Source organism: Panulirus ornatus, chromosome 31 (assembly GCF_036320965.1).
Source record: "Panulirus ornatus isolate Po-2019 chromosome 31, ASM3632096v1, whole genome shotgun sequence".
Lineage (NCBI taxonomy): Eukaryota > Metazoa > Arthropoda > Malacostraca > Decapoda > Palinuridae > Panulirus > Panulirus ornatus.
This window is the reverse complement of record NC_092254.1, coordinates 3,770,424-3,796,089: the sequence shown is the minus strand read 5'-3', so window position 1 is coordinate 3,796,089 and position 25,666 is coordinate 3,770,424. Positions and strand designations below refer to the sequence as shown.

The following is a 25,666-nucleotide window of genomic DNA, read 5'->3' as shown; positions in this document are numbered from 1 at the left end:
AATAAATAAATATATATATATATATGTAGCTTAGACATTGAAGCTTATTGATACAGTGGTTAAATTGATGAGAACTACTATCGACGTTTGTGTAAATAAATTATACATTTCCCTTTTCCATAGCCAGAGGTTAAACCATTATGTGACATTCATTTTTTCATTTCATTTCAAGCTAGAAGTTTCAGTTTTCTAAATTATTTCTTACATTTTTCATATGTATATATATGTATATGTGTGTGTGTGTGTGTGTGTGTGTATATGTGCGTATGTATGTGTATGTATATATGTATATATATATATATATATATTATCCCTGGGGATAGGGGTGAAAGAATACTTCCCACGCATTCCTCGCGTGTCGTAGAAGGCGACTAGAGGGGACGGGAGCGGGGGGCCAGAAATCCTCCCTACCTTGTATTTTTTAACTTTCTAAAATGGGAAACAGAAGGTCTGTAGGTATGTATATTTGCGTGTGTGGACGTATGTATATACATGTGTATGGGGGTGGGTTGGGCCATTTCTTTCGTCTGTTTCCTTGCGCTACCTCACAAACGCGGGAGACAGCGACAAAAAAAAAAAAAATATATATATATATATATATATATATATATATATATTTTTTTTTTTCTTTTTTATACTATTCGCCATTTCCCGTGATAGCGAGGTAGCGTTAAGAACAGAGGACTGGGCCTTTGAGGGAATATCCTCACCTGGCCCTCTTCTCTGTTCCTTCTTTTGGAGCAAAAAAAAAAAAAAAAAAAAAACGAGTGGGGAGGATTTCCAGCCCCCCGCTCCCTTCCCTTTTAGTCGCCTTCTACGACACGCAGGGAATACGTGGGAAGTATATTTTTTTTTTTTTTTTTGCTTTGTCGCTGTCTCCCGCGTTTGCGAGGTGTTCCTGGACTCCACAAGCAAGAGATTACACCATGAGTGGAAAGTTACCTTTGGCAAAGTTGTATCACTAGGGGTAAAATCTTGTCAAAGAACTGCTCACTCCAAAAGAGTCTACATTCCTGTGCTACTAGGAAATTACCCTTGGGCTCCAGGAACCTTGAGAGAGGTCCTGGGTAGCATCAGGATTCTTTCAGAGAAACTGACCCTGAGGTCATTATGAATAAATAGGTTTGCTGGATTCTGCTTGCCTGTGGTTAACCCCAAATGAAGAACTCATTCCAAAGAAGGCCTTTATTTCCCTGCTTCTGGAAGTGTAACCTTGGAGCTATAGGAATCCTGGGGAAATTATAGATTTTATCACAATCTGATGGGAAAAATAAAGAGTGGATTGGATGGTAGCGACCTCCATGTTTTCCATGTCCGGACCACCTAACATAATAAAAGATCAAAATTCAGTCAAAAGATCAATCATTAGGTGTCTCTCTATTCATCTGTTTTGTCAAAAATTTAATCAGATTTTCTAAGCCAAATATATAATTTTCATCTCTTTCACCACAAGAATAAAGTACATGAGCAAAGTCAATCATTTTAACAGTTACTTTGGGATCTAATTCACATAAAACTGCTTCACTATTTAGTTGTGGTGTTACAGATGCAGCTTCTGATGATTGTAGTATCTGCTGCCCAGTTGCCAACTGGCTGGCATCATAGACCATGAGTATGGAACTGCAACGTATTTTGTAACTACGTTGCTTGAGGAACCACTCGTGAATGCAAAGGAGCTGAGTAACGAGGGCCTGACGAAGATCACTGCCATAGCCGAGGTCTTGCTGACAAAATGTCTCCAGACCTGCTGAATCAGTGTTCTTGGTGAATGATAAGTAACCATCCACCATACAAAGAGATATTATGTTCTCTAATCCTATCATTTGGCAAGTACTACTTGAAAGACCTGATAAAGCTACCTACCTAAATGGATGTGGGCCACCACAGAAAAATCTTTTGTAACACAGCATAAGTTAGTTTAGGTGCATTATGAGTCACTGACCACAAGGCATTCATGTTCATTCAATGTGTGGCTCAAGACTATGTATCTTGGAACATGAAGTTATGTAAGCAAACATCTAATGTAAGAAAAAATAATTACAAAATATGAATTTCTTAAATAACCCACACCCATTGTGAACCATCACATTCAGCAATGTCACAGTGTCATGGCCAACCACCAGCCCACAGTATCATGGTCACCCATCAGTCCACAGTGTCATAGCCACACGCCAGCCCACAGTGTCTTGGTGACCCACCAGCCCACAGTGTCATGGTCACACACCAGCCCATAGTGTCTTGATCACCCACCAGCACACAGTTTCTTGATCACCTACCAGCCCACAATGTCATGGCCACCCACTAGCCCAGTGTCTCAGTCACCCACCAGCCCACAGTGTCTTGATCACCCACCAGCCCACAATATCATGGCCACCCGCTAGCTCATCAGCCTCATAGTCACCCACCACCCAAGAGTGTCATGGCCATCCACCAGCTAATCAGTGTCATGGCTACCCACCTAACCAAAGCAGCATGACTACCTACCAGTGCACCAGTCATGGTCACCTTTCAGGCCAATCATTATCATGGCCAACCACCTGCTCACCAATATCATGGCCACCGTTCTGATCATCAATATCGTGGCAAACCATCTGCTCACCAATATTATGGCCAATAACCTGGCCACCAGTATTACAACCACTCATCTACACATCCATATCATGTCCATGCACCTAGCTGTCAATATCATGGCCACACATCCAGCTATCAATATCATGGCTACCCTTTCTGACCATCAATAACATGGCCACACATTCAGCTATCAATATCATGGCCACATACCTTGCTATCCATACCATGGCCATGTACCAAGCTGTCAATATCATGGCCACATACCAAGCTATCACTATCATGGCCACATACCAAGCTATCACTATCATGGCCACCCTTCCTGACCATCAATATCATGGCCATAAACCTAGTTATCAATATCATAGCCACCCTTCATGACCATCAATATCATGGTCACGTACCTAGTTATCAATAGCATGGCCATCCATCCTGACCATCAATATCATGGCCACCCTTCCTGACCATTAATATCAAGGCCACATACCTAGCTATCAATATCATGGCCACCCTTACTGACAATCAATATCATGGTGACCACCATGGTCTAACGCCTACTCACTTTAATATCATAACAATCCAAATACCCCTCTACCCATTATAGCCACCCATCTTTTACTATCATGGCCATCCATTGCCCCTCATCATCAGGGCTAGCCATATGCCCACAAATATCATGGCCTACCACCTGCTCACCAATACCATGGCCAACCACCTGCTCACCAATATCAACCATCCACCTGCTCACCAATATCATAAGCCATCCACCTGCCTTTTACCCTTAAGGCCATCTACCACCTCCCCAATATTTTAGCTATCCTCCTACCCTTACCATCATGGCCACACACTTGCTCACCAATATCATGGTCATCCACATGCCCCTTAACATCATGGCCACACACCTGCTTACCAATATCATGGTCATTTACATGGCACACCATCATGGCCATCCACATGCCCCTCATTATTATGGCCACACACTGCTTACCAATATCATGGATATCACCTGCCCCTCACCATCATGGTCACACACTTGCTCACTATTATCAAGTCTATCCACCTTACCTTACCATCATAGCCACCCACCTTGCTGCTACTATCTGGGCCATCCACATGCCCATCATCATCATGGTCACACACCTGCTTGCCAGTATCATGGTCAATCACCTGGCCCTTACCATCTTGGCCACCCATCTGTTCATCAATATCACAGCTATCCTCCTACCCCTCACTATCAAAGCCACAAACCTGCTCACCAACATTATGGTCATCCAACTGCCCCTCGGTATCATGGCTATCCATCAGCCCCTCATTGTCATGGTTACACCTTCTCACGATTATCATAGTCATCCATCTGGCTATAAATATTATGACCATCCACCTGCCACTTTCCATAATGGCAACACACCTGGCCACCAACATCACAGCTACCCAGCTAGATACCAAATCCGACAAGCCTAAGTTCATTAGTGATATAACAGTCCTAAAGGTGCATGAACCAAAAGTAGACCAACTAACCTTCAAGAACTTGTGAGATGCTGAGCTTTTTGCATGTATCAGGTCGTAATTCAGTGCTTATGTGACCAGTACCAGGATGGAAAACTCTTAAGCCTGTTAAGCAGAAGCCCAGCTCTCTTTGTGCTGCAGATTTGGTCTGCAACATCACATGAAAACAGAAAAAAAAAGTTAAAAAGCAAGTTTCCTATCTGACAAAAGACATACATCAAATACAACCATATATGTATGCAGAAACTTCAACAAGGACTATGGCTACACAAATTTAGATCAGACATGGATTTCGGAAACATAACCTTTTACTGCAACTGAAATTGAAACTTAGCCAACTGATATAGAGGCTGAGTAAAGAACACCACACAGTTTAACCTGATGGTAGTGTTTGATTCCTTGGATAACTGTTCATGTTCTCCAGAATACTAACTGTTCTACCTGCTTATATCATGTGGCTACCTTCTAAATCAAAGCAGTGAGGTTTATTTACAATCTTCACTAAATGGTGATCTCCGATTATAGCTCATGACTGGTGAAAATCAATAATAACTTCCAAATTACAGTGATGGAGCTTTAACTGTTGGCAATAATGAGGTTGAAGGTAGGAAAGGAACCTGGCATGGATAGGATAATGGCTGAAAAGATGAAGTTTGGAGGTAAAAGTGTGTAATGGGTGCATTTGATATATAATATGGCATAGAAACAAAAGGTTGTGTCTGAGGATTGGGTGAAAGCTATTACTGTTCCTATATTCAAACAGATGTGGTATACCGGGGTCGACATGCTGTCAATGGATTGAACCAGGGCATGTGAAGCGTCTGGGGTAAACCATGGAAAGTTCTGTGGGGCCTGGATGTGGAAAGGGAGCTGTGGTTTCGGTGCATTATTACATGACAGCTAGAGACTGAGTGTGAACGAATGTGGCCTTTGTTGTCTTTTCCTAGCACTACCTCGCACACATGAGAGGGGAGGGGGTTGTTATTTCATGTGTGGCAAGGTGGCGATGGGAATGAATAAAGGCAGACAGTATGAATTATGTACATGTGTATATATGTATATGTCTGTGTGTGTATATATATGTATACATTGAGATGTATAGGTATGTATATTTGCGTGTGTGGACGTGTATGTATATACATGTGTATGTGGGTGGGTTGGGCCATTCTTTCGTCTGTTTCCTTGCGCTACTTCGCTAACGCAGGAGACAGCGACAAAGCAAAATAAAAAAAAAAATAAATAAATATGCATGTATGTGAATATAAGTATATATATGTGTATGTGCGTGGATGTGTCTTTCTTCGTCTGTTTCCTGGTACTACCTAGCTGATGCAAGAAATGGCAATCAAGTACAAAAAAATATTTATAAACATTTTGAGCTATTGGGGCCTGAACATGTAGGAGGATGAAAGGCATGCATGAACTAGGGTGAATTGGAATGATGTGACACACTGAGGTCGACATGCTGTCAACAGACTGAATTAGAGAATGTGAATGTCTGAGGTAAACCTTGAAAAGGTCTGTGTTAGGTCCACAAATGAGATGGCCTCAACTGTAGCATATCATGCCCATGCCATGTCAATTACTTAACGAAAAATCTACACTGCTAAACCAATTATTGACTGAATGAAACATTATCCAAGTTTCTCTGTTCTTTGATATCATTTAACTGACCTTCCATAACCTAGTTCATTCATTTACAAGTGTTCTTTGTACACTTGTCAAATTCTTTGGTAGAGAAGCAAAGCATATGAAGAAAATCAAATAATACAGAGTTTTATGTAGGTTACAGTATTTCCAAAATAAATACTGGAATGACTTGATCAATCAAATATCAAAAGTCACTTGACAGTCCACTAGAGGTATGACTGTACCATATTCTCTACCAGTTCTGATATGTACCAATAAACTCCTGTCAGTCATCACAAGACCAATCTAGCTGCCATCATGGTGAACACATTCAACAGTTCTAAGAAACTTCACAGTCTGGGGATCATTAAGCATGAAAAATCCAGATGCCAACAGCTAAACTTTACAGGTGAACTGACACGGATAAATTAAGCAAAGAAAAATGAGCAGCCATTTTGACACACCTTCTGAAGATAGTGTTCTTTGCCAGGGTAGTAGAATGAATGACCAATCTTGATATCAGCCACACAGGGAAGCTGGAGCCCAGCAGTCAAGTCCTCCAGAACCAAATGTGGGAATTCTGTCCAAGGAAAAGTCCTTCTGCATTAACATCTGATTAGACATATCTAACTGAATCAAACCAATTTCATTTTTGCAATGGTGCCTTGAATTTCATAAAGTAAATGTACAGGCAAAATCTTTACTAATTCTTTCAATGAGCACTATTTCTATGATTAAGAAATAAAAATTAATCAAATAATCATGTCTTTACTTGCCCACATACTCCTTTGCTATATGCTTTCACCCTGTTTTACATCTTCTACTATCTAATCATCTCAACAGTTAGCCTACTGTGACAGTTAAGCACACTGAATGAACAATCTTAGTTGTTACAGGTGATGCTACAGGAAAAACACCTTTATTTCTGATCACTGAATCATTCAGATTTCCCTTAATACCTCTGGTCAGGAACGTTAAAACACCTAAGGAGGAAGTTAAATAATTACTCAATTCATCATGAGGGTGTTATATAGGTCTTAGGAAAACCTAAATCAACAGAATGACACTGCTAAGTCCAAAGGGCCTAACTCACCCAAGCAGCCTTCCCACGCATCATGTCCCTCATATCACATCCCATTACCAAGATCATAATAACCCCAATAACCTTTGATCATGTCTATCCCAAAAGACATCTCGTCACTCAGGTTTACTTCATCTCCTTCTAGTCATTTCTATTTGCGAGGTCATGTCAACAAGCAACTCAGCAGTACACAACCTCTCTCTGAAGTTGTGCCTTGCCCTAAAGAACAGCTTACCTTGACCATCTTCCATAACAACTTGATGACTTCCATGATATGTGGGCATTAGGGACTTCAGGGATGTGTCATCTGGACTAGTGGAGGTTTTCAGGTGCTCGTAGAAACCAAGTTCATCTCTACACACAGGTATCAGCTCTGAAAAGGGTGAGCAGCTTGAGGATCTACATGCTGAGAAAGGACTGGTGACTGGGAATACCTGGTTCAAAAAAGAGGACATAACACAAGTAAACACCAAGTAGAAAAGATGGTGTGTGGGATTTATGGGATCACGTACAGAATGATGGGCGTGCAAAAGAGAAACTGTTAGATGTGAATATGCAGAGAAAGGCAGATGGGAGGATGCCTGATCATTACCTGGTGAAGGCAAGGTTGAAGATTTGCACAGGCTTTGGGTCAAGTCAAAATGATGTGGGATGAAAGAAGGGTGGTGAAAGCGAGTGAGCTTGCAAAATAGGCTTGTGTGATGAGATATCAGGAAAGATTAAGTGTGGCAAGGCAAAAGGTGAAAGTAAATGAAGCCAGGGGAGTGGATTATGAAAAGTATAGGCCCAAGTATGGATCCCTGGGGGACTCTACTAGTAACAGGTAATCATGGTGACAACTCTATTCACTGACTTCTTATCATGTAACCAATTTCCTATGCAACCAGTAACCCCCAAGGCCAAGACTTTGTGCATCAGTTTAATGTGGAGGAGTTTGTTGAATGCTTTCTGGAAGTAATGAAATATAATATCTATTGCTTTAGTTTTGTCGTGGCTACTGAATAATGTAAGATAAAATTCAAGATTTGTAAGGCATAATCTGCACCCTCTAAAACCATGCAGTGTATTATTGATCAGGCTGTGTTGTTCCAGTTAGGCTACAATTTTATCTCTAATAATCGACTTCAGAAGTTTCCATATAATTGAAGTGAGGCTAATAAGACGTGATTACAATCTGCATGTTATGGGGCGAGAGTTTCTAACTCAGGTTGCCCTGACTCTCAACCCATTATATATGTAACACGTCTTCACTCTTATGCGTGCACACACACACACACACACACACACACACACACACCTCAGCCTAAAAATGGCACCCATTACTCAACCAAACCCAAAGGGAGGATGAACACCTGAGTTGGGTGTAAGCTACCTGCCACACAGAGGATTCAGACCAGTGTGAGTCCAATCCTGGACTGGCTCATGCTGACTCATGGTCAGTAACGCTAACCACACACCACGGAGGCCTGTGGTGAGCACTTAGTGCTAGCCCTACCATCATGGTAAAATTTCTTCACAGGAACTCAATAGGTATGTAAATAGGTACCCTATCAACCTAACTCATTCCACATACTGTCCTCTTTAATTTAATTTCCAACACATCCACCTCTTCCTTTCTTTTACATTCAAGAGCCAAAACTCACACTCATAAAACACTGAGAGGACAACTATACCATCAAACATACCCAACTTTAACCTCACTGTGTCAGCCACTCCTTCCACACACCCGTCAATACTTCATCTCTTCTCCCGTGATCTACTTCAGCTCCTGTGTTCTATCGAATGCCATGCTCACTCTCAGGTATCTAAAGTACTCCACTTCCTCCAAGCTCTTCCCATTCAATTCACACACAGCGATATGTCTTGTCCCCTGCTGAACCTCATTACCTTACTTTTATTCACATTAACTCTCAACTTCCTCTTTTTACACACTCCCAAACTCAAAAATCAGCTTCTACAACCCTTTCTTGAATCCATCAACTGAACCATGTCATATGCAAGCAGTAAATGACTCACCTCCAAGGCCCTCAAAGCCCCAACATACTATAGACTCCCCCTCTCACCATGACCCACACATCTATCTACCTTACCACCCCACCCATAAACAGATTAAACAGCCATGGCAACATCAAAACCCTTGACATACACCTTCCTTCCCTTGGAACCACCTACCCTCCTACCTTTCTACTTACTAACATACCTTGCCATCACAAGAAAAACTCCTCAATGCATCTAGTAATTTCTCCCCTTATCATGTATTCACAGAACAAAGTATCTGTTAACCCTATACACTTTCTCCAGGTCCATAAATGCTATCTCCATGTATTTTTCACACAACTTCAGAGCAAACACTTTACTACTCCTAAAACCACACTGCATCTCCTCAGTGTGATGCTTTGTGAGTGCCACCACCCTCTCAATACTGTTCTCCCATACATTTTTACTAAGTATACTTCTATAATTTCACCATTTCTTTTATCCCCCTTCCCTTTATATACTGCCACTATACAGGCACTCTGCCAGTCCTCACAGAACTCAATATACCTTACCCTGGGACATAGATACACTGAAAGTCTTTAATAAACAATCCATTTAACTATCAAATCTTTTTTTAGAAGTTCAACTGAAATCCCATATGCCCTACCTGCTTCGCCCTACTTTATTTTACCCATGGCTTTCATTACCTCCTCTCTTTTCACAAAATCATTCACCATGACTCTCTTTCCTCACATCCCCTCACTTAAAACAATCTAAAAATACCAGCCTATCTTCAAACACATTCAACAGTCCTCTAATTAAAATACTAAATTCATGTCATCTCCATTTCTTCTTTGCCTGTCACCACTTCCCATCTGTTTCAATCACCAATGGTCCTACTTGTTCCCTTCACACTGCTCACCTCCATCCAAAATCAAACGCATGAGACAAAATACATGGACAAGAGAGAGAGGAAATATAGAATGAACAGAAAGACATACAACACATAATAATATTTACCTACTTATAAATACCCCAGGGCCAATTTCTATGAAAGAGCCCTAAAACCTTTCTAAAGATTCCTACAACGCTACTTCCAGTAACAGGGACATGTAAACTCCTTTGAAGTGATACGTTCTTTGATGAGACTGTACTCCTGGTGATACACCCTCATCAAAGGAGACTTTTCACCCAGAGCAGGCAGAGTCCAGAAACACCATACATTATGACTAAGCATATAGTTATATAAAAAGATCTAATACACATGATAGCAAGGGTACATGGAGGGAAAGATACAAACTAATAACAGATAAGTGTTAACAAAGATACACAGGCAAACAGATACAGATAAATAATGAGGACATGAAAAGATGGAGAAATATACCAGCAGAAATTGGAAGACAGCAGAGACAGACAGAAAAATGGAAAGTGAGCCAGATACATAAAATCAAGAATACTGAGTCTATCACTAGAAGTTAACATACCCTCATCACAAGGCTTCACAATTTCATTTCGCTCTGTGGACTTGGAGACTAACGGTTTCTGGTTGTATGTGGGATTGGCATTCAATTTTAATGGCTTCAGAATGAGACCTCTCTGATCCTTCAATACACCTGTTGAGTGAATATTCTTCTAAATATTTCAATGATGAAATCAATATACATCAAATTCTTCTACTTCTGAATCCATCTGCCACCATTGCAAGGTAAGTACAGAAGTGAAGAAAGGATTATGGGACAGCACAGTCCTCCCAACCCTGACCTATGCTGCTGAAACATGGATATGGAATGAATCACAAAGGTCAAGAATCCAGGCTTTGGAAAACAGCTATTTGAGAAGATCATGAGGTATGACTAGATGGAATGAAGAAAGAAATGAAGGAGTGTGTGAGAGATGTGGTATGGCAAGAAATACAAAGGGAATGAATTGTAGAGTGATAAAGTGGGTGAAACATAAAACTTTCAGGTGGTTTGGGCATGTGGAAAGACTGCAAGATAAGGAATTTACAAGGAGAGAGTATGATAGTACAATCAAAGGGCTTGGTGTGAGAGGAAGACCACCTATGACACGGGGAAATAGAATGGAAGAATACTGGAGGGAGAGAAATGGTGGAAGAACACATGGAATAGCATATGTGAGGGAGGAAGGACAGGGATAAGTGGCCAGCCCCTTGATGGCAGTTACCAACAGGAACGGGTGCCAGAGATATGGAAAGATTGACAGAGAGAAGCATTCTCCAAAAACCTTAATAAATAAATCATCACGTGTATATCCACTATATTCCCACCTCTCATCATCACATCAAACTTAACCTTTCACCCTTACTTGCATTTCCTTCCTTTCACTCAACTCATATCTATTCATTATACCCTTCCAACACATTCACCCCTGTATGATACACCTGCTGGACAACTTAATTCACTTCCTCTTCCATATGATCTGCCCTTGATCTTATTCTTAATCAATCATATTTAGAAAACCCTGTTATGCTATAAAATTCTCTTATCAAAATTGTGTGTGTAACAATTATATATAAAAAAAATAGTGCACCAAACAAATTAAACTTGTGTGAATTGAATCATATATCAGCACAAGCCAATTTCCTTATACACTCCAAGAAAAACATAGAAAATATCAAACTGCATTTAAAAAGTTCTGCTGTATATGGTTATCATTTAACTTTTTCATACCTGTTTGCTCTTTCCCATTTTAGTAAGGTAGCCAGGAACACACAAAAGACTGTCTCATTTGCTCAGGTCTACTATCTAGTTACGCTATCATTTGCAGTTATTGTAATTAACAGTTTTGTAAATTAATTAAAATGGTGTTATTGGACAGGACACTGTTTGTAATATGCCTTTACTCTTTATTGTGATACCAGAGACATTAGGGGATCAAAAGAATGTAGAATACTCATATGAAAAGGACTATATTAAAAAAGGGATGGTGAGAGGAACATCTGAAAATTGCAAAAATCTGGGAGTATGGGTAGCATGGTCAGAAGGTAAAGAGTGGAAGTGGAACAGATGTTAAGTTGCTCAAAAAGTGTATTTGAGTGCCTGATGATTACAAGAAAGCAGTGATTTGTTTCAAGGTATAAAGTAAAAGTAATATGAATGAAGGTAAAAGTTAGCAAGGAACAAGTCACTGAAGCAGGGTATAAAGTAAAAGGAATATGAATGAAGGTTAAAGTCAGCAAGGAATAAGTCCTTGAAGAATAGTTGGCAAGGTACAGTATATGGAAAACCTGTGATTGATTATGCTGATGAGCAAACCCACTGTAGGTGAAGAAAAAGGTGGAATTAAGATGGAAAGTGGGTATGTGGACCATATTTTTGCCCATAAGAAGGTTGCAGAAAGTGCTAAAGAAAAATGGAAAACAATATGCAGTATTTATGGATTAAAAGAATTTACACAAAAGCACCATGAAGATCAAATAATCTGTGATGTGTACGAAAGACTTTGCTGAATGTTGTTACGGGCTTTTGGCATGGAAGCAGGGCATGTGTGAGGGTAAACACTGGTGTGAGTTAAGTGGTTCAAAATAAATGTGGGTAAATGTTGGCCTGAATCTTGCTTATTACTGTTCCCTCTTATTTTCCTTTCTAAAAGATAACTAAAAAAACGTTACCAACACCCTAGCATGCTGTCATCAACACTAAAAAAGAAAAGGACTGATAGAAGAAATGATTTACAGATACTACCAATTTTACTCAAAATACATTTTCACATGAATAAAGAATTACATAATGATAGCATTACTATGGTTGTTAACCAATGCAGTGCAGCACCAATTAAAAGTATATTTCAAATATGTCAAAGATTTACATAAATGAATATAAGTTGCTAGTAATGTTTAGTGAGAACTACAGTATCACTCATTGGTGGCATCCACTAGTCATGATGTATTGTGTATGCTGTGTCTTTGTCAGCCATGGTGGCAGCATTCACACACTTGGCAAAGTAATTCTGAAATTTCTTTTAGATTCACCATGAAACATTGACTTACTAAGAGATATATCGTAAAAATCAATACAAAAGACCAACATACTGGCAAAGTTGTGTCATATCTAGCGTGCCAAGTTGACAAAGATCTTTTTATTGTTTTATAGTGCTACTGCTTTGCATGTGGCCACCCAAAATTTCCCTTCCCTGACCATTCAGAGTCATTCCAACATTTAAACTCTCCTTCTGGACAAGATCGCAACCTAACATATTCATCAGTGTCATCACATTCCTCTACAACTATATTCAACTAAGCTTACTCTTCACTAAAAATAAACCTTTTGAAAGATACTTATGTATTTTCAAATACTTTTGAAAGACACTCATGTGTTTTCAAATACTTCTTAAAGTCACTTGTGTTTTCAAATACAATAAAGATACCACTACCTCTCAATCACCAAGCTGCTCCTCTACTAGGTTCCCATCTAGCTCTTCTCAGTTACATGGGTCCTTCCCTCATGCAGTTCCCCTCGTTCATCTGGTTCCCCTCATTCATCTGGTTCCCTCAGTCACCTGGTTCTCCTCAGTCACCACTCACTACCCTTCCTAAACTGCCCATCTCCTACCTTTCCCTAAATATCTCCCAAAGGCAAGTCAGTCTACAACCAACAGAAAGGCTAGAGCCAACGGTATGGCTAAAACCAATGCTGTGGGTAGAAGCAATGATAGAACTAACAATACAGCTAGAACCTATGGTAAGTCTAGAACCAATAGTAAGTTTAGAACCAATGGCAAGTCAGTCTTGAACCAACGGTAAGTCAGTCAAGAACTAATGGTATGGCTAGAGCTAATGATTGGGCTAGAACCAATGGTAGAATCAATATAAAACCAATGCTATGATAATGGTAAGGCTAGAAAAAAGGTACAGCTAAAGCCAACATTAAGGGTAAAAACAATGGTAGAACCAATGCTATGGCTAGAACCAATGTTAAGGGCAGAACAAACGGTAAGTCTAGAACCAATGATAAGGCGAGAACCAATGGCTAAATTATAACTATTGGTTAAGCTAAAATTAATGTTAAAGAAGAACCAATTAATTTTCTTTCATAAATAAATGAATGGAGAAAAACTGGAGGAAGTGTTTTAGATATCTGGAAGTGGATCTGGCAGCGGATGGAACCATGGAAGCGGAAGTGGATCATAGGGTGGGGGAGGGGGCGAAAATTCTGGGAGCCTTGAAGAATGTGTGGAAGTCAAGAACATTATCTCGGAAAGCAAAAATGGGTATGTTTGAAGGAATAGTGGTTCCAACAATGTTGTATGGTTGCGAGGCGTGGGCTATGGATAGAGTTGTGCGCAGGAGGATGGATGTGCTGGAAATGAGATGTTTGAGGACAATGTGTGGTGTGAGGTGGTTTGATCGAGTAAGTAACGTAAGGGTAAGAGAGATGTGTGGAAATAAAAAGAGCGTGGTTGAGAGAGCAGAAGAGGGTGTTTTGAAATGGTTTGGGCACATGGAGAGAATGAGTAAGGAAAGATTGGCCAAGAGGATATATGTGTAGGAGGTGGAGGGAACGAGGAGAAGTGGGAGACCAAATTGGAGGTGGAAAGATGGAGTGAAAAAGATTTTGTGTGATCGGGGCCTGAACATGCAGGAGGGTGAAAGGAGGGCAAGGAATAGAGTGAATTGGATCGATGTGGTCTACCGGGGTTGATGTGCTGTCAGTGGATTGAATCAGGGCATGTGAAGCGTCTGGGGTAAACCATGGAAAGCTGTGTAGGTATGTATATTTGCGTGTGTGGACATATGTATATACATGTGTATGGGGGTGGTTGGGCCATTTCTTTCGTCTGTTTCCTTGCGCTACCTCGCAAACGCGGGAGACAGCGACAAAGCAAAAAAAAAAAGAAGAAAAAAAATAAATGTTAATCAGTAAGAAAGATACCACTGTGTTCAACTTAAGCAAACGACAAGTCCAAAAATCGCATTTCAACTATTTATTACTCATTAAAGTTACTTTCCAATCCTATGAATCTCAGTTTTTCAAGCTGCATTAAACCTACTATAAAAACATTCATATGACAATAGAAAAAATCATTTCAGAAGTATATTTCATCCATTACTATCACTCTAATGATGAAAAAAAATTCTGTAGATGCTCTAGCACATTGTGCTAAAGCATCTATGAATTGGGAATAAGACCTGAGTTTCAAGTGAATTAATACTGAAAATGTCTAGTTGTTTAGTTTACCTTCATCCAAATACTGATTGCTGATTATCATTGACCTAACTTATTTTTGTTATAATCAACATGATTCACAGAAAAATCTTTCACGACAGCAAAATTACCAGTCTCAGTTGTCTGGTGCAGTGTTGTCAAGGTCTCCACTTTTGTTAACACTTTCTCCTGCCACCTTATCTTGGTAAACTTTCCATGCTGGTATAGCTGTTATTCATAAAATTGCTCTCTCCATGACATGAAGATGAATCATCATCAAGCAATTTAGAATCACCTGCCTGCTACTAAAAATCTTGCTAAAAGCCACTAAATTTCCTTTCAAGAAAACTCACAAAAATGTATAGTCATTGGCAAGGCTAGATGATGACAAATTGTAGGGAGAAATTATCATGCAATGCCTCCTCAGCAATCATCCAGGCTTGGTGGGCAACCTTGAAATAGAGGCCTAAATCTTGATGAATGGTTATCCATCTGGAGGAGTTGTCCAGCTTGCGTAAATATCCATCCAGGGGAACCAAGATGTTAAGCAATATCCTCAAACTTATGTTGTTTTCCATAGGTCTGTTCTAAGCAAATCAGAAATCATCTAACTATTTACAAGGTTAAACTATTTCATTTTAATTTAATAATGTACCTGTAAGGACAACTTTTATATCTTCATTACCTGATATGCAAAGTTTATTTTGACCAAAGTACGGATGTAAAGTAGAAAATTCTCACTAGAATATGTATGGATCAAAAGTTTCAACATTAAATTATGATGGCCTACATCAGATAAAGGACAAAAATCAAAAGTAAAAAAGTACGATTAATTAATCTAAATGGACTTACTCACATGACTGAGCTCCTTTGTGCCAACCTCCAACCTGGTGCTCGTAGGGAATTAGGACACTCATGCTGACAATCTTGTCTACCATAACCAAATGTTACTTGCATGCACCTGCAGCAATAATTAACTATAAGAAAAGTAACAAAGACATGACAAGTGAATATTACCTACTCTTGGGGGATAAGGGAGGGGAAGATATGACATACACACACATTTAGAATGGCAATGTGAGCATAAAATGCTCTCCCAGTAAAAAGAAAAAAATAGTGATTAACCACACGCTGGAAACTGAGTGAAGCAGAAGGATAATATGCACTATTAGAGATGGAACAATCATGGAAATCTATGGTCCAAAGGATGAAAAGTTAAGAAAAGTGCAATGCATAAATGATCAATCTTGTTTGTAAAAATGAGATTTTACAGAAAATCAGACATAAAGACTGACAAACCAACATTGAAGGGCTTGACAGCAAATAGGTTGCACCAAATATTTTAGAGGTTAATAATGCAAGAGGTTGACATACAAATCACAAATGATTTTTTTGGGAAAAACTTAAAAAGTACTAGAGGCTACAGAAATGATGGACTCAGTTACTGTAAAGTAAAAAAATGAAAGCAGAAGCATTAGCATGCATAATCAAGACATGAAAGGTTTGACCAGTTATGATTACATATCATTTGGAGGCATCACGCAAAGAACTTAGGCCGGCTAAGAAGCTTAAAAATAAAGTGGAATTCAGGAAGGGAGTCATTAGATGTAACAGACCAAGGGAAGGGATGGAGGAAAGCAATAAATACAGTCAGAAGGTAAAAAATGGTAGATACCAATGAAGTGAAAAGAAATAACAGCCCCACCAATGCTGCAGAGAGGTCAGGAATAATAAGTGAGGGTCACGCAGAACTGAAAGTAATGTAAGCAATTGCAGATGGACAAGAAGTTAATTGCAAAGAGATGGAATTTAAGAATCAAATTAGGGAAAATTAATCTAGTATTGCTAGAGTCACGGAAACAAAATTTATTTCAGAAAGGACAAAGGAAGGATTGGCTTTCCTAATGTAATGCCGGCAGCTTTAAGTATCAGAAAATACTGGAACAGTAGATGGTCCATTCAAATGACACATAATAGGAAGAGTGCATAAGAAACAGGTGTAGAGCAGAGTAGATATTATACAATCCTCAAAAAGAATTTCAATTAATGGAGCAGACATACACTCATCACAAGCCACACTTCCTAGACAAAGACAAGTCACACTTTCCTGTCTATACTTTGGACATCACCCATCCCAACAACACAAACGCTGTTTCAACATATTCTGAGACCCTTCAAGCCCATAATGCATCTACCATAAAGAATACAGCAACCACTTACTACTCAACTGTCCTGTAAATCTCCACACAGATGCACATACATCACAACACTTTATTATCATTATTATTATATATATGCGTGTATATATATAATAATGGCGAATAGTATGAAAGAAAATCCTGGGAGCCTTGAAGAATGTGTGGAAGTCAAGAACATTATCTCGGAAAGCAAAAATGGGTATGTTTGAAGGAATAGTGGTTCCAACAATGTTTTATGGTTGCGAGGCGTGGGCTATGGATAGAGTTGTGCACAGGAGGGTGGATGTGCTGGAAATGAGATGTTTGAGGACAATGTGTGGTGTGAGGTGGTTTGATCAAGTAAGTAATGTAAGGGTAAGAGAGATGTGTGGAAATAAAAAAAGCGTGGTTGAGAGAGCAGAAGAGGGTGTTTTGAAATGGTTTGGGCACATGGAGAGAATGAGTGAGGAAAGATTGACTAAGAGGATATATGTGTCGGAGGTGGAGGGAACAAGGAGAAGTGGGAGACCAAATTGGAGGTGGAAAGATGGAGTGAAAAAGATTTTGTGTGATCGGGGCCTGAACATGCAGGAGGCTGAAAGGAGGGCATAGAATAGAGTGAATTGGATCGATGTGGTATACTGGGGTTGACGTGCTGTCAATGGATTGAATAAGGGCATGTGAAGCGTCTGGGGTAAACCATGGAAAGTTGTGTGTGGCCTGGATGTGGAAAGGGAGCTGTGGTTTCGGGCATTATTGCGTGGCAGCTAGAGAGTGAACGAATGGGGCCTTTGTTGTCTTTTCCTAGTGCTACCTCACACACATGAGGGGGGAGGGGGATGGTATTCCATGTGTGGTGAGGTGGCGATGGGAGTGAATGGGGGCAGGTAGTGTGAATTGTGTGCATGGGTATATATGTATGTGTCTGTGTATGTATATATATGTGTACATTGAGATGTATAGGTATGTATATTTGCGTGTGTGGACATGTGTGTGTGTATACATTGTGTATGGGGGTGGGTTGGGCCATTTCTTTCGTCTGTTTCCTTGCGCTACCTCGCAAACGTGGAAGACAGCGACAAAGCAAAATAAAAAATATATAAAATATATATATATATATATATATATATATATATATATATATATATATATATATATATATATTCCTGGTAAATTATATGGGAGGGTATTGATTGAGAGGGTGAAGGCATGTACAGAGCATCAGATTGGGGAAGAGCAGTGTGGTTTCAGAAGTGGTAGAGGATGTGTGGATCAGGTGTTTGCTTTGAAGAATGTATGTGAGAAATACTTAGAAAAGCAAATGGATTTGTATGTAGCATTTATGGATCTGGAGAAGGCATATGATAGAGTTGATAGAGATGCTCTGTGGAAGGTATTAAGAATATATGGTGTGGGAGGCAAGTTGTTAGAAGCAGTGAAAAGTTTTTATCGAGGATGTAAGGCATGTGTACGTGTAGGAAGAGAGGAAAGTGATTGGTTCTCAGCGAATGTAGGTTTGCAGCAGGGGTGTGTGATGTCTCCATGGTTGTTTAATTTGTTTATGGATGGGGTTGTTAGGGAGGTGAATGCAAGAGTTTTGGAAAGAGGGGCAAGTATGAAGTCTGTTGGGGATGAGAGAGCTTGGGAAGTGAGTCAGTTGTTGTTCGCTGATGATACAGCACTGGTGGCTGATTCATGTGAGAAACTGCAGAAGCTGGTGACTGAGTTTGGTAAAGTGTGTGAAAGAAGAAAGTTAAGAGTAAATGTGAATAAGAGCAAGGTTATTAGGTACAGTAGGGTTGAGGGTCAAGTCAATTGGGAGGTAAGTTTGAATGGAGAAAAACTGGAGGAAGTAAAGTGTTTTAGATATCTGGGAGTGGATCTGGCAGCGGATGGAACCATGGAAGTGGAAGTGGATCATAGGGTGGGGGAGGGGGCGAAAATTCTGGGAGCCTTGAAGAATGTGTGGAAGTCGAGAACATAATCTCGGAAAGCAAAAATGGGTATGTTTGAAGGAATAGTGGTTCCAACAATGTTGCATGGTTGCGAGGCGTGGGCTATGGATAGAGTTGTGCGCAGGAGGATGGATGTGCTGGAAATGAGATGTTTGAGGACAATGTGTGATGTGAGGTGGTTTGATCGAGTAAGTAACGTAAGGGTAAGAGAGATGTGTGGAAATAAAGAGAGCACGGTTGAGAGAGCAGAAGAGGGTGTTTTGAAATGGTTTGGGCACATGGAGAGAATGAGTGAGGAAAGATTGACCAAGAGGATATATGTGTCGGAGGTGGAGGGAACGAGGAGAAGTGGGAGACCAAATTGGAGGTGGAAAGATGGAGTGAAAAAGATTTTGTGTGATCGGGGCCTGAACATGCAGGAGGGTGAAAGGAGGGCAAGGAATAGAGTGAATTGGATCGATGTGGTATAGCGGGGTTGACGTGCTGTCAGTGGATTGAATCAGGGCATGTGAAGCGTCTGGGGTAAACCATGGAAAGCTGTGTAGGTATGTATATTTGCGTGTGTGGACGTATGTATATACATGTGTATGGGGGTGGGTTGGGCCATTTCTTTCGTCTGTTTCCTTGCACTACCTCGCAAATGCGGGAGACAGTGACAAAGCAAAAAAAAAAATATATATATATATATAGCGGGGGGCTGGAAATCCTCCCCTCTCATTACCACATCGATCCAATTCACTCTATTCCTTGAATGCCTTTCACCCTCCCGCATGTTCAGGCCCCGATCACTCAAAATCTTTTTCACTCCATCTTTCCACCTCCAATTTGGTCTCCCACTTCTCCTTGTTCCCTCCACCTCCGACACATATATCCTCTTGGTCAATCTTTCCTCACTCATTCTCTCCATGTGCCCAAACCATTTCAAAACACCCTCTTCTGCTCTCTCAACCACGCTCTTTTTATTTCCACACATCTCTCTTACCCTTACGTTACTTACTCGATCAAACCACCTCACACCACACATTGTCCTCAAACATCTCATTTCCAGCACATCCATCCTCCTGCACACAGCTCTATCCATAGCCCACGCCTTGCAACCATACAACATTGTTGGAACCACTATTCCTTCAAACATACCCATTTTTGCTTTCCGAGATAATGTTCTCGACTTCCACACATTCTTCAAGGCCCCCAGAATTTTCGCCCCCTCCCCCACCCTATGATCCACTTCCGCTTCCATGGTTCCATCCACTGCCAGATCCACTCCCAGATATCTAAAACACTTTACTTCCTTCAGTTTTTCTCCATTCAAACTTACCTCCCAATTGACTGACTTGACCCTCAACCCTACGGTACCTAATAACCTTGCTCTTATTCATATTTACTCTTAACTTTCTTCTTTCACACACTTAACCAAACTCAGTCACCAGCTTCTGCAGTTTTTCACATGAATCAGCCACCAGCGCTGTATCATCAGCGAACAACAACTGACTCACTTCTCAAGCTCTCTCATCCCCAACAGACTTCATACTTGCCCCTCTTTCCAAAACTTTTGCATTCACCTCCCTAACAACCCCATCCATAAACAAATTAAACAACCATGGAGACATCACACACCCCTGCTGCAAACCTACATTCGCTGAGAACCAATCACTTTCCTCTCTTCCTACACGTACACATGCCTTACATCCTCGATAAAAACTTTTCACTGCTTCTAACAACTTGCCTCCCACACCATATATTCTTAATACCTTCCACAGAGCATCTCTATCTATATTTATATATATATATATATATATATATATATATATATATATCTTTTTTTTTTTTTTCATACTATTTGCCATTTCCCGCGTTAGCGAGGTAGCGTTAAGAACAGAGAACTGGGTCTTAGAGGGAATATCCTCACCTGACCCCCTTCTCTGTTGCTTCTTTTGGAAAATTAAAAAAAAACAAGAAAGGGGAGGATTTCCAGCCACCCGCTCCCTCCCCTTTTAGTCGCCTTCTACGACACGCAGGGAATACGTGGGAAGTATTCTTTCTCCCCTATCCCCAGGGATAATATATATATATATATATATATTTCATACTATTCACCATTTCCCGCATTAGCTAGGTAGCATTAAGAACAGAGGACTAGGCCTTAGAGGGAATATCCTCACCTAGCCCCCTTCTCTGTTCCTTCTTTTGGAAAACTAAAAAAAAAACGAGAGGGAAGGATTTCCAGCCACCCACTCCCTCCCCTTTTAGCCGCCTTCTACAACACGCAGGGAATACGTGGGAAGTATTCTTTCTCCCCTATCCCTAGGGATAATATTAAAGTAATAACTTTGCCAGGAACAACACCAGCCCTGGGAGTCACCTCTAACATACATACAAAAATGACCAGCCCTCAGAGTTACCTCCAACACAGAGAGCACTAACGTCAGCCTTCAATGACACCTCCAACATCACTAGGAACAATAACAGACCTCAGGATCACCTCCAACATTGCTAGGAACACTACCAGCCCCCAAGGCAACTTCCAAAATTTCTCAAAATAACACCAGTCATTGAGGCTACCTCCAACAAGGATACAGAGCACAAGCCTTCAGGGTCACCTCCAATATAACTAAGAACACCAGTACCCAGGGCCATCTCCATCTCTGGGAAAACCACCAGCCCTTAAGAACGCTTCCAACATCATTTGGAATAAATCCAGCCTTCAGGGCCATCTCCAACATCGCTATGAACATCAACCCTCAGGAAAACCTTCAACATAGCTAGGAACAACACCAGCTCTCAGCTCTTAACACCACTTCCAACAGTGCTATGAACATAAGTCCTCAGGGCCACCTCCAACATCACTAGGGACAACAACGGCTTTCAGGGTCACCTCCAACACCGATAGGAACACTACCAGCCCTCAGGGCCACCTCCAACATCGTCTAAAACATCATCCCCCTAGGGAAACCTCCTACACTGCCAAGTACAGGGGCCCCTCAGAGCCACCTCCAACATCACTGGAAACACCATTCCTCAAGGCCACCAACATCGATAGGTTCACCAGTCGTCATTGCCAACATCACTAGAAACAACACCAGCCCTCAAGAACATCAGCCTTCAAGTCCACCTCCAATATCACTGGGAACAACACCAGCCCTTAAAGCCACCTCCAACATCGTTAAGAATAAGACGAGCCGTCAGGCCCTTCTACAACATCGCTAGAAACAGCATCTACCCTTAGGACTACCTCTAACATAACTAGGAACAGCACCAACCCCATGGCCATGTCCAACATCGCGAGAAACGTCAATAACCCCGAGTGCCCCAACATCACTAGCAACACCACCAGCCCTAAGGGCCTCCTCCAATATCGCTAGAAACAACTCCATCCACAAGGCCAATTCAAACACCGCCAAGAACACAAGCGCTTTGGGACATCTTCAACATAGTTGGGACCAGCAGTCCTTATGGCCATCTTTAACACTGCAAAGAATATCAGCCCTCTCAGCTACCTCTAACTTCGCGTGTAACAGCGCCACTTCTCATGGCCAACTCCAACATCACTAAGAACAAAAACTCTGAGGGTCACCAACATCACTTGGACAACACTTGCCCTCTGAGCCACCTCCACATTGCTAAGGACAACACCAGTCCCCAGGACCTACTCGAACATCAGATGGGGCAACGGTCCTTAGGAGCCAATCCAACATCGCTAGGAATACCAGCCCCTATGGGCCACCTCCTACACTGCCTGACTCCTCAGGGAAACCTTCTACATTGCCAGGTTCACCTGCCCTTTGGGCCACATCCTACAATGCCACGTTCACCAGCCCTTAGGGCTACCTCCATCATTAGGAAACCAGCCCTCAAAACCATCAACATCCATAGGAACTACGCCAGCCCTAAAGGGCCACCTCCAACATCACTACAAAACACCATCTCCTAAGACCACTTACATCACAAGAAACATCAGCCCTAAGGGCTGCCTCCAAGATCGCTGGGAAGATTAGCCCTCAGGGTCATCACCTACATAGGAACAATACCAGCTCTTAAGACCAACAACATCGCTAGGAACGCCACCAGCCCTCAGGACCACCTCCAATATAGCTAGGAAATCATCAGGCCTTAGGGCCATCTCCAACACAGACAGGAACATCATCAGACCTCAGGGTCACATAAAATATAGCTAAGGACACCTCCAGCCCTCAGGGCCACCTCTAACGTCGATAGGAATAACATCAGTCCTCAGGGCCACCTCTAACGTCGATAGGAATAACATCAGTCCTCAGGGCCACCTCCAACATCACTAAGAACACCAGCAGCCCTCAGAGACATCTCCAACATCATAGGAACACCAACAGGCCCCAGGACCAACTCCAACATCGATAGGAACAACACCAGCCCTCAGGGCCATCTTATACTTGGCTAGAACACCACTAGTCCTCAGGACCACCTACATCATTACGAGCAACACCACCTTCTGGGCGTGCTATTATCGCTCGGAACAACACAAACCCTAAGGGCCTCTTACAACACCGCTACGTGTAACATCAGCCCTCAAGGCCACTCCCAACATCGGTAGGAACAACATCCACCATAACTGTTGGAGGAGCATGCTATCAACTCACGACGCAGCAGCTCGTGCTACTCAAAGCATCTTAGCTGTTTCCTGGTACTACAATAGCTACATGTCTGTTCATGGTGTATAAGATAATCTATTTCTGGGGGGGAATGTGTGTGAGGTGGCGTAATCCACGTGAGGGTTGAGCCCAGCGAAGGTCACTTACACAACAGTGCCACAAAAGCGACCAGAGTCACCACACTGCTGTACACAACAGCTGTTAACACTAACTGGCACCTCCAACCACCAGCTGACTCTGACGTCACCGTTGCAGATTCCAACTATTATCATCCAGTAATTAAATATTTATCAAGTCATAACTATGTCTCAATAAGATACGGACTGCAGGCTTTCAATCCATTACAATACTTAACAATACTATAGTTACAGAAATAGGGGCAATACTACAAACAGCAGTTCTAATGTCACTAGACAAGAGAAATTATGTGGGGAAGGGGAAGGCATCTCAAGTAAATATTTACTTATCAAATTGTCTGAATCAGGGATAACAACCCCCTTGTCTAAATCAGGCGATGAAATAATCATCTCCGTTATGACTAGATGAAATACGCTTTAACATCAAGTTAAAAAGCATGCCAAAAATATATATAGATTGATATATAATTTCATGAATCTATCGTGTTAATAAATCAAATTGAACGTGTGTGGAACTGTAATAGACGAGTAGCTTGGAAGATTTTATCGTGATACTTCAAAATAAAAACTGCAAATGATATGTTACTATTTATGTAACAATAAGTCATTATTTACCTAACAATAAGTCATTATCTAAAATGTCATTGTCTACCTTCATCATAAACTATGAAAATCATTCACACATACGGTCTACGGATCCTGCTTTATTGATTTTGTTGCACCTGTTCTTCCCAATCCTCACCACAGTGTATTAATTCACAAACCTCAAAACCATGTACAACTCTGCATTATCGTTTTTGAGCTTCTTCACGGGAGAGTGAAAGTGGACCCCCCTTATTAGCTACACTCAATAATACGTCCCCTTCATAAATTTTACAAATTCAAGTGCTGGATATCATGAAGAAAATTTTTTTTCCTGAGGTCGTGAAGGAAGGAAACATGAGAGCATCAGGATATTGTGCTCCAGACATGTGCCATGACAGACCACTACCCACAGCAGCAGGAGACACCACTTACAATCATAGGCCAGGACAGGCCACTACCCACAGCTGCAGGAGACACCACTTACCCTCCTCAAGCTTCTGTCCTCAGGGAAGGAAACCAAGACAAAGATGAATATATATACTGTCAGAGAACCTCTCACTTCACTAAAGTCTATTCTTTGTCTGCTACTTATTGTAGTGCAGACTTGAAGCTGTAGGAGCTTCGTGATAAGAGTCCTAGCATTGTATAATGATTATATTTCGTGTTTGGAAGAACGTAAACCAATGACACCAACAATGGCTAGATGCAGTATTAATGAAGTGTTTCACACTATGGCAGAAATATATGGTCGGGAGCGGTTATATTGTATGACATATTATAAGAGCATGTTGTATATGGCTACTTATGGTCTAATACCATATACAGAAACCTTGATGATGGTAAATGAACAATAAGTTGACAACAGTTGTTTGTGGCTAGGAAAACTCTTCGTAAATCTTACATAATGATTACATGTCCCGTTCTCATCATTAGGTGAATTCAATCTTTATTTACCGATCTAAGCCGTTCATTCTTTCTCTCCTTTATTCTACAACATTCATACATCAAGTCTCTTCAATGTTACATAATCCTAAGTTTTAAAAAGGTGATTTACGGCTGATGAATACTAATGTGCTCATTTTGACGCCCCTTACCTATAGCTACACACATTATTCACCATGCGTCTCCATACTAGTTGTAGATATAACTGAAGTGTGCTGCAGTTCCTGGGTGCAAAGAGATAAAAGAAGAAAATATCAGAATACTGTTTTGAAAGAATCCATTGACTTTATTTCGATGATGTCTGTCTGGCTGGACAACAG

General features: G+C 41.0%; 1 protein-coding gene across 5 annotated transcripts; it reads right to left on the bottom strand.

Annotated features, from left to right (window-relative positions):
* Positions 1 to 435: 435 nt before the first annotated feature.
* On the bottom strand, positions 436 to 25,631 carry Ipk2 (Inositol phosphate kinase 2). 5 transcript variants are annotated; one of them, XM_071680415.1, is made up of 7 exons: positions 25,499 to 25,631; positions 15,782 to 15,886; positions 10,246 to 10,374; positions 7,020 to 7,157; positions 6,168 to 6,283; positions 4,087 to 4,222; positions 436 to 1,747 (listed from the first exon to the last, which is right to left on the bottom strand). In XM_071680415.1, exons 2-7 carry the CDS (start codon positions 15,861 to 15,863, stop codon positions 1,359 to 1,361), a joined length of 990 nt encoding a protein of 329 aa, XP_071536516.1. In that variant the 5' UTR covers positions 15,864 to 15,886; positions 25,499 to 25,631; the 3' UTR covers positions 436 to 1,358. The 5 variants fall into 5 exon arrangements, with proteins under 5 accessions (XP_071536516.1, XP_071536513.1, XP_071536517.1 ...); XM_071680412.1 differs by lacking the exon at positions 25,499 to 25,631 and adding an exon at positions 23,830 to 23,898; XM_071680416.1 differs by lacking the exon at positions 25,499 to 25,631 and adding an exon at positions 23,830 to 23,898 and having other exon boundaries at positions 436 to 1,744.
* Between the last annotated feature and the right edge of the window lie 35 nt (positions 25,632 to 25,666).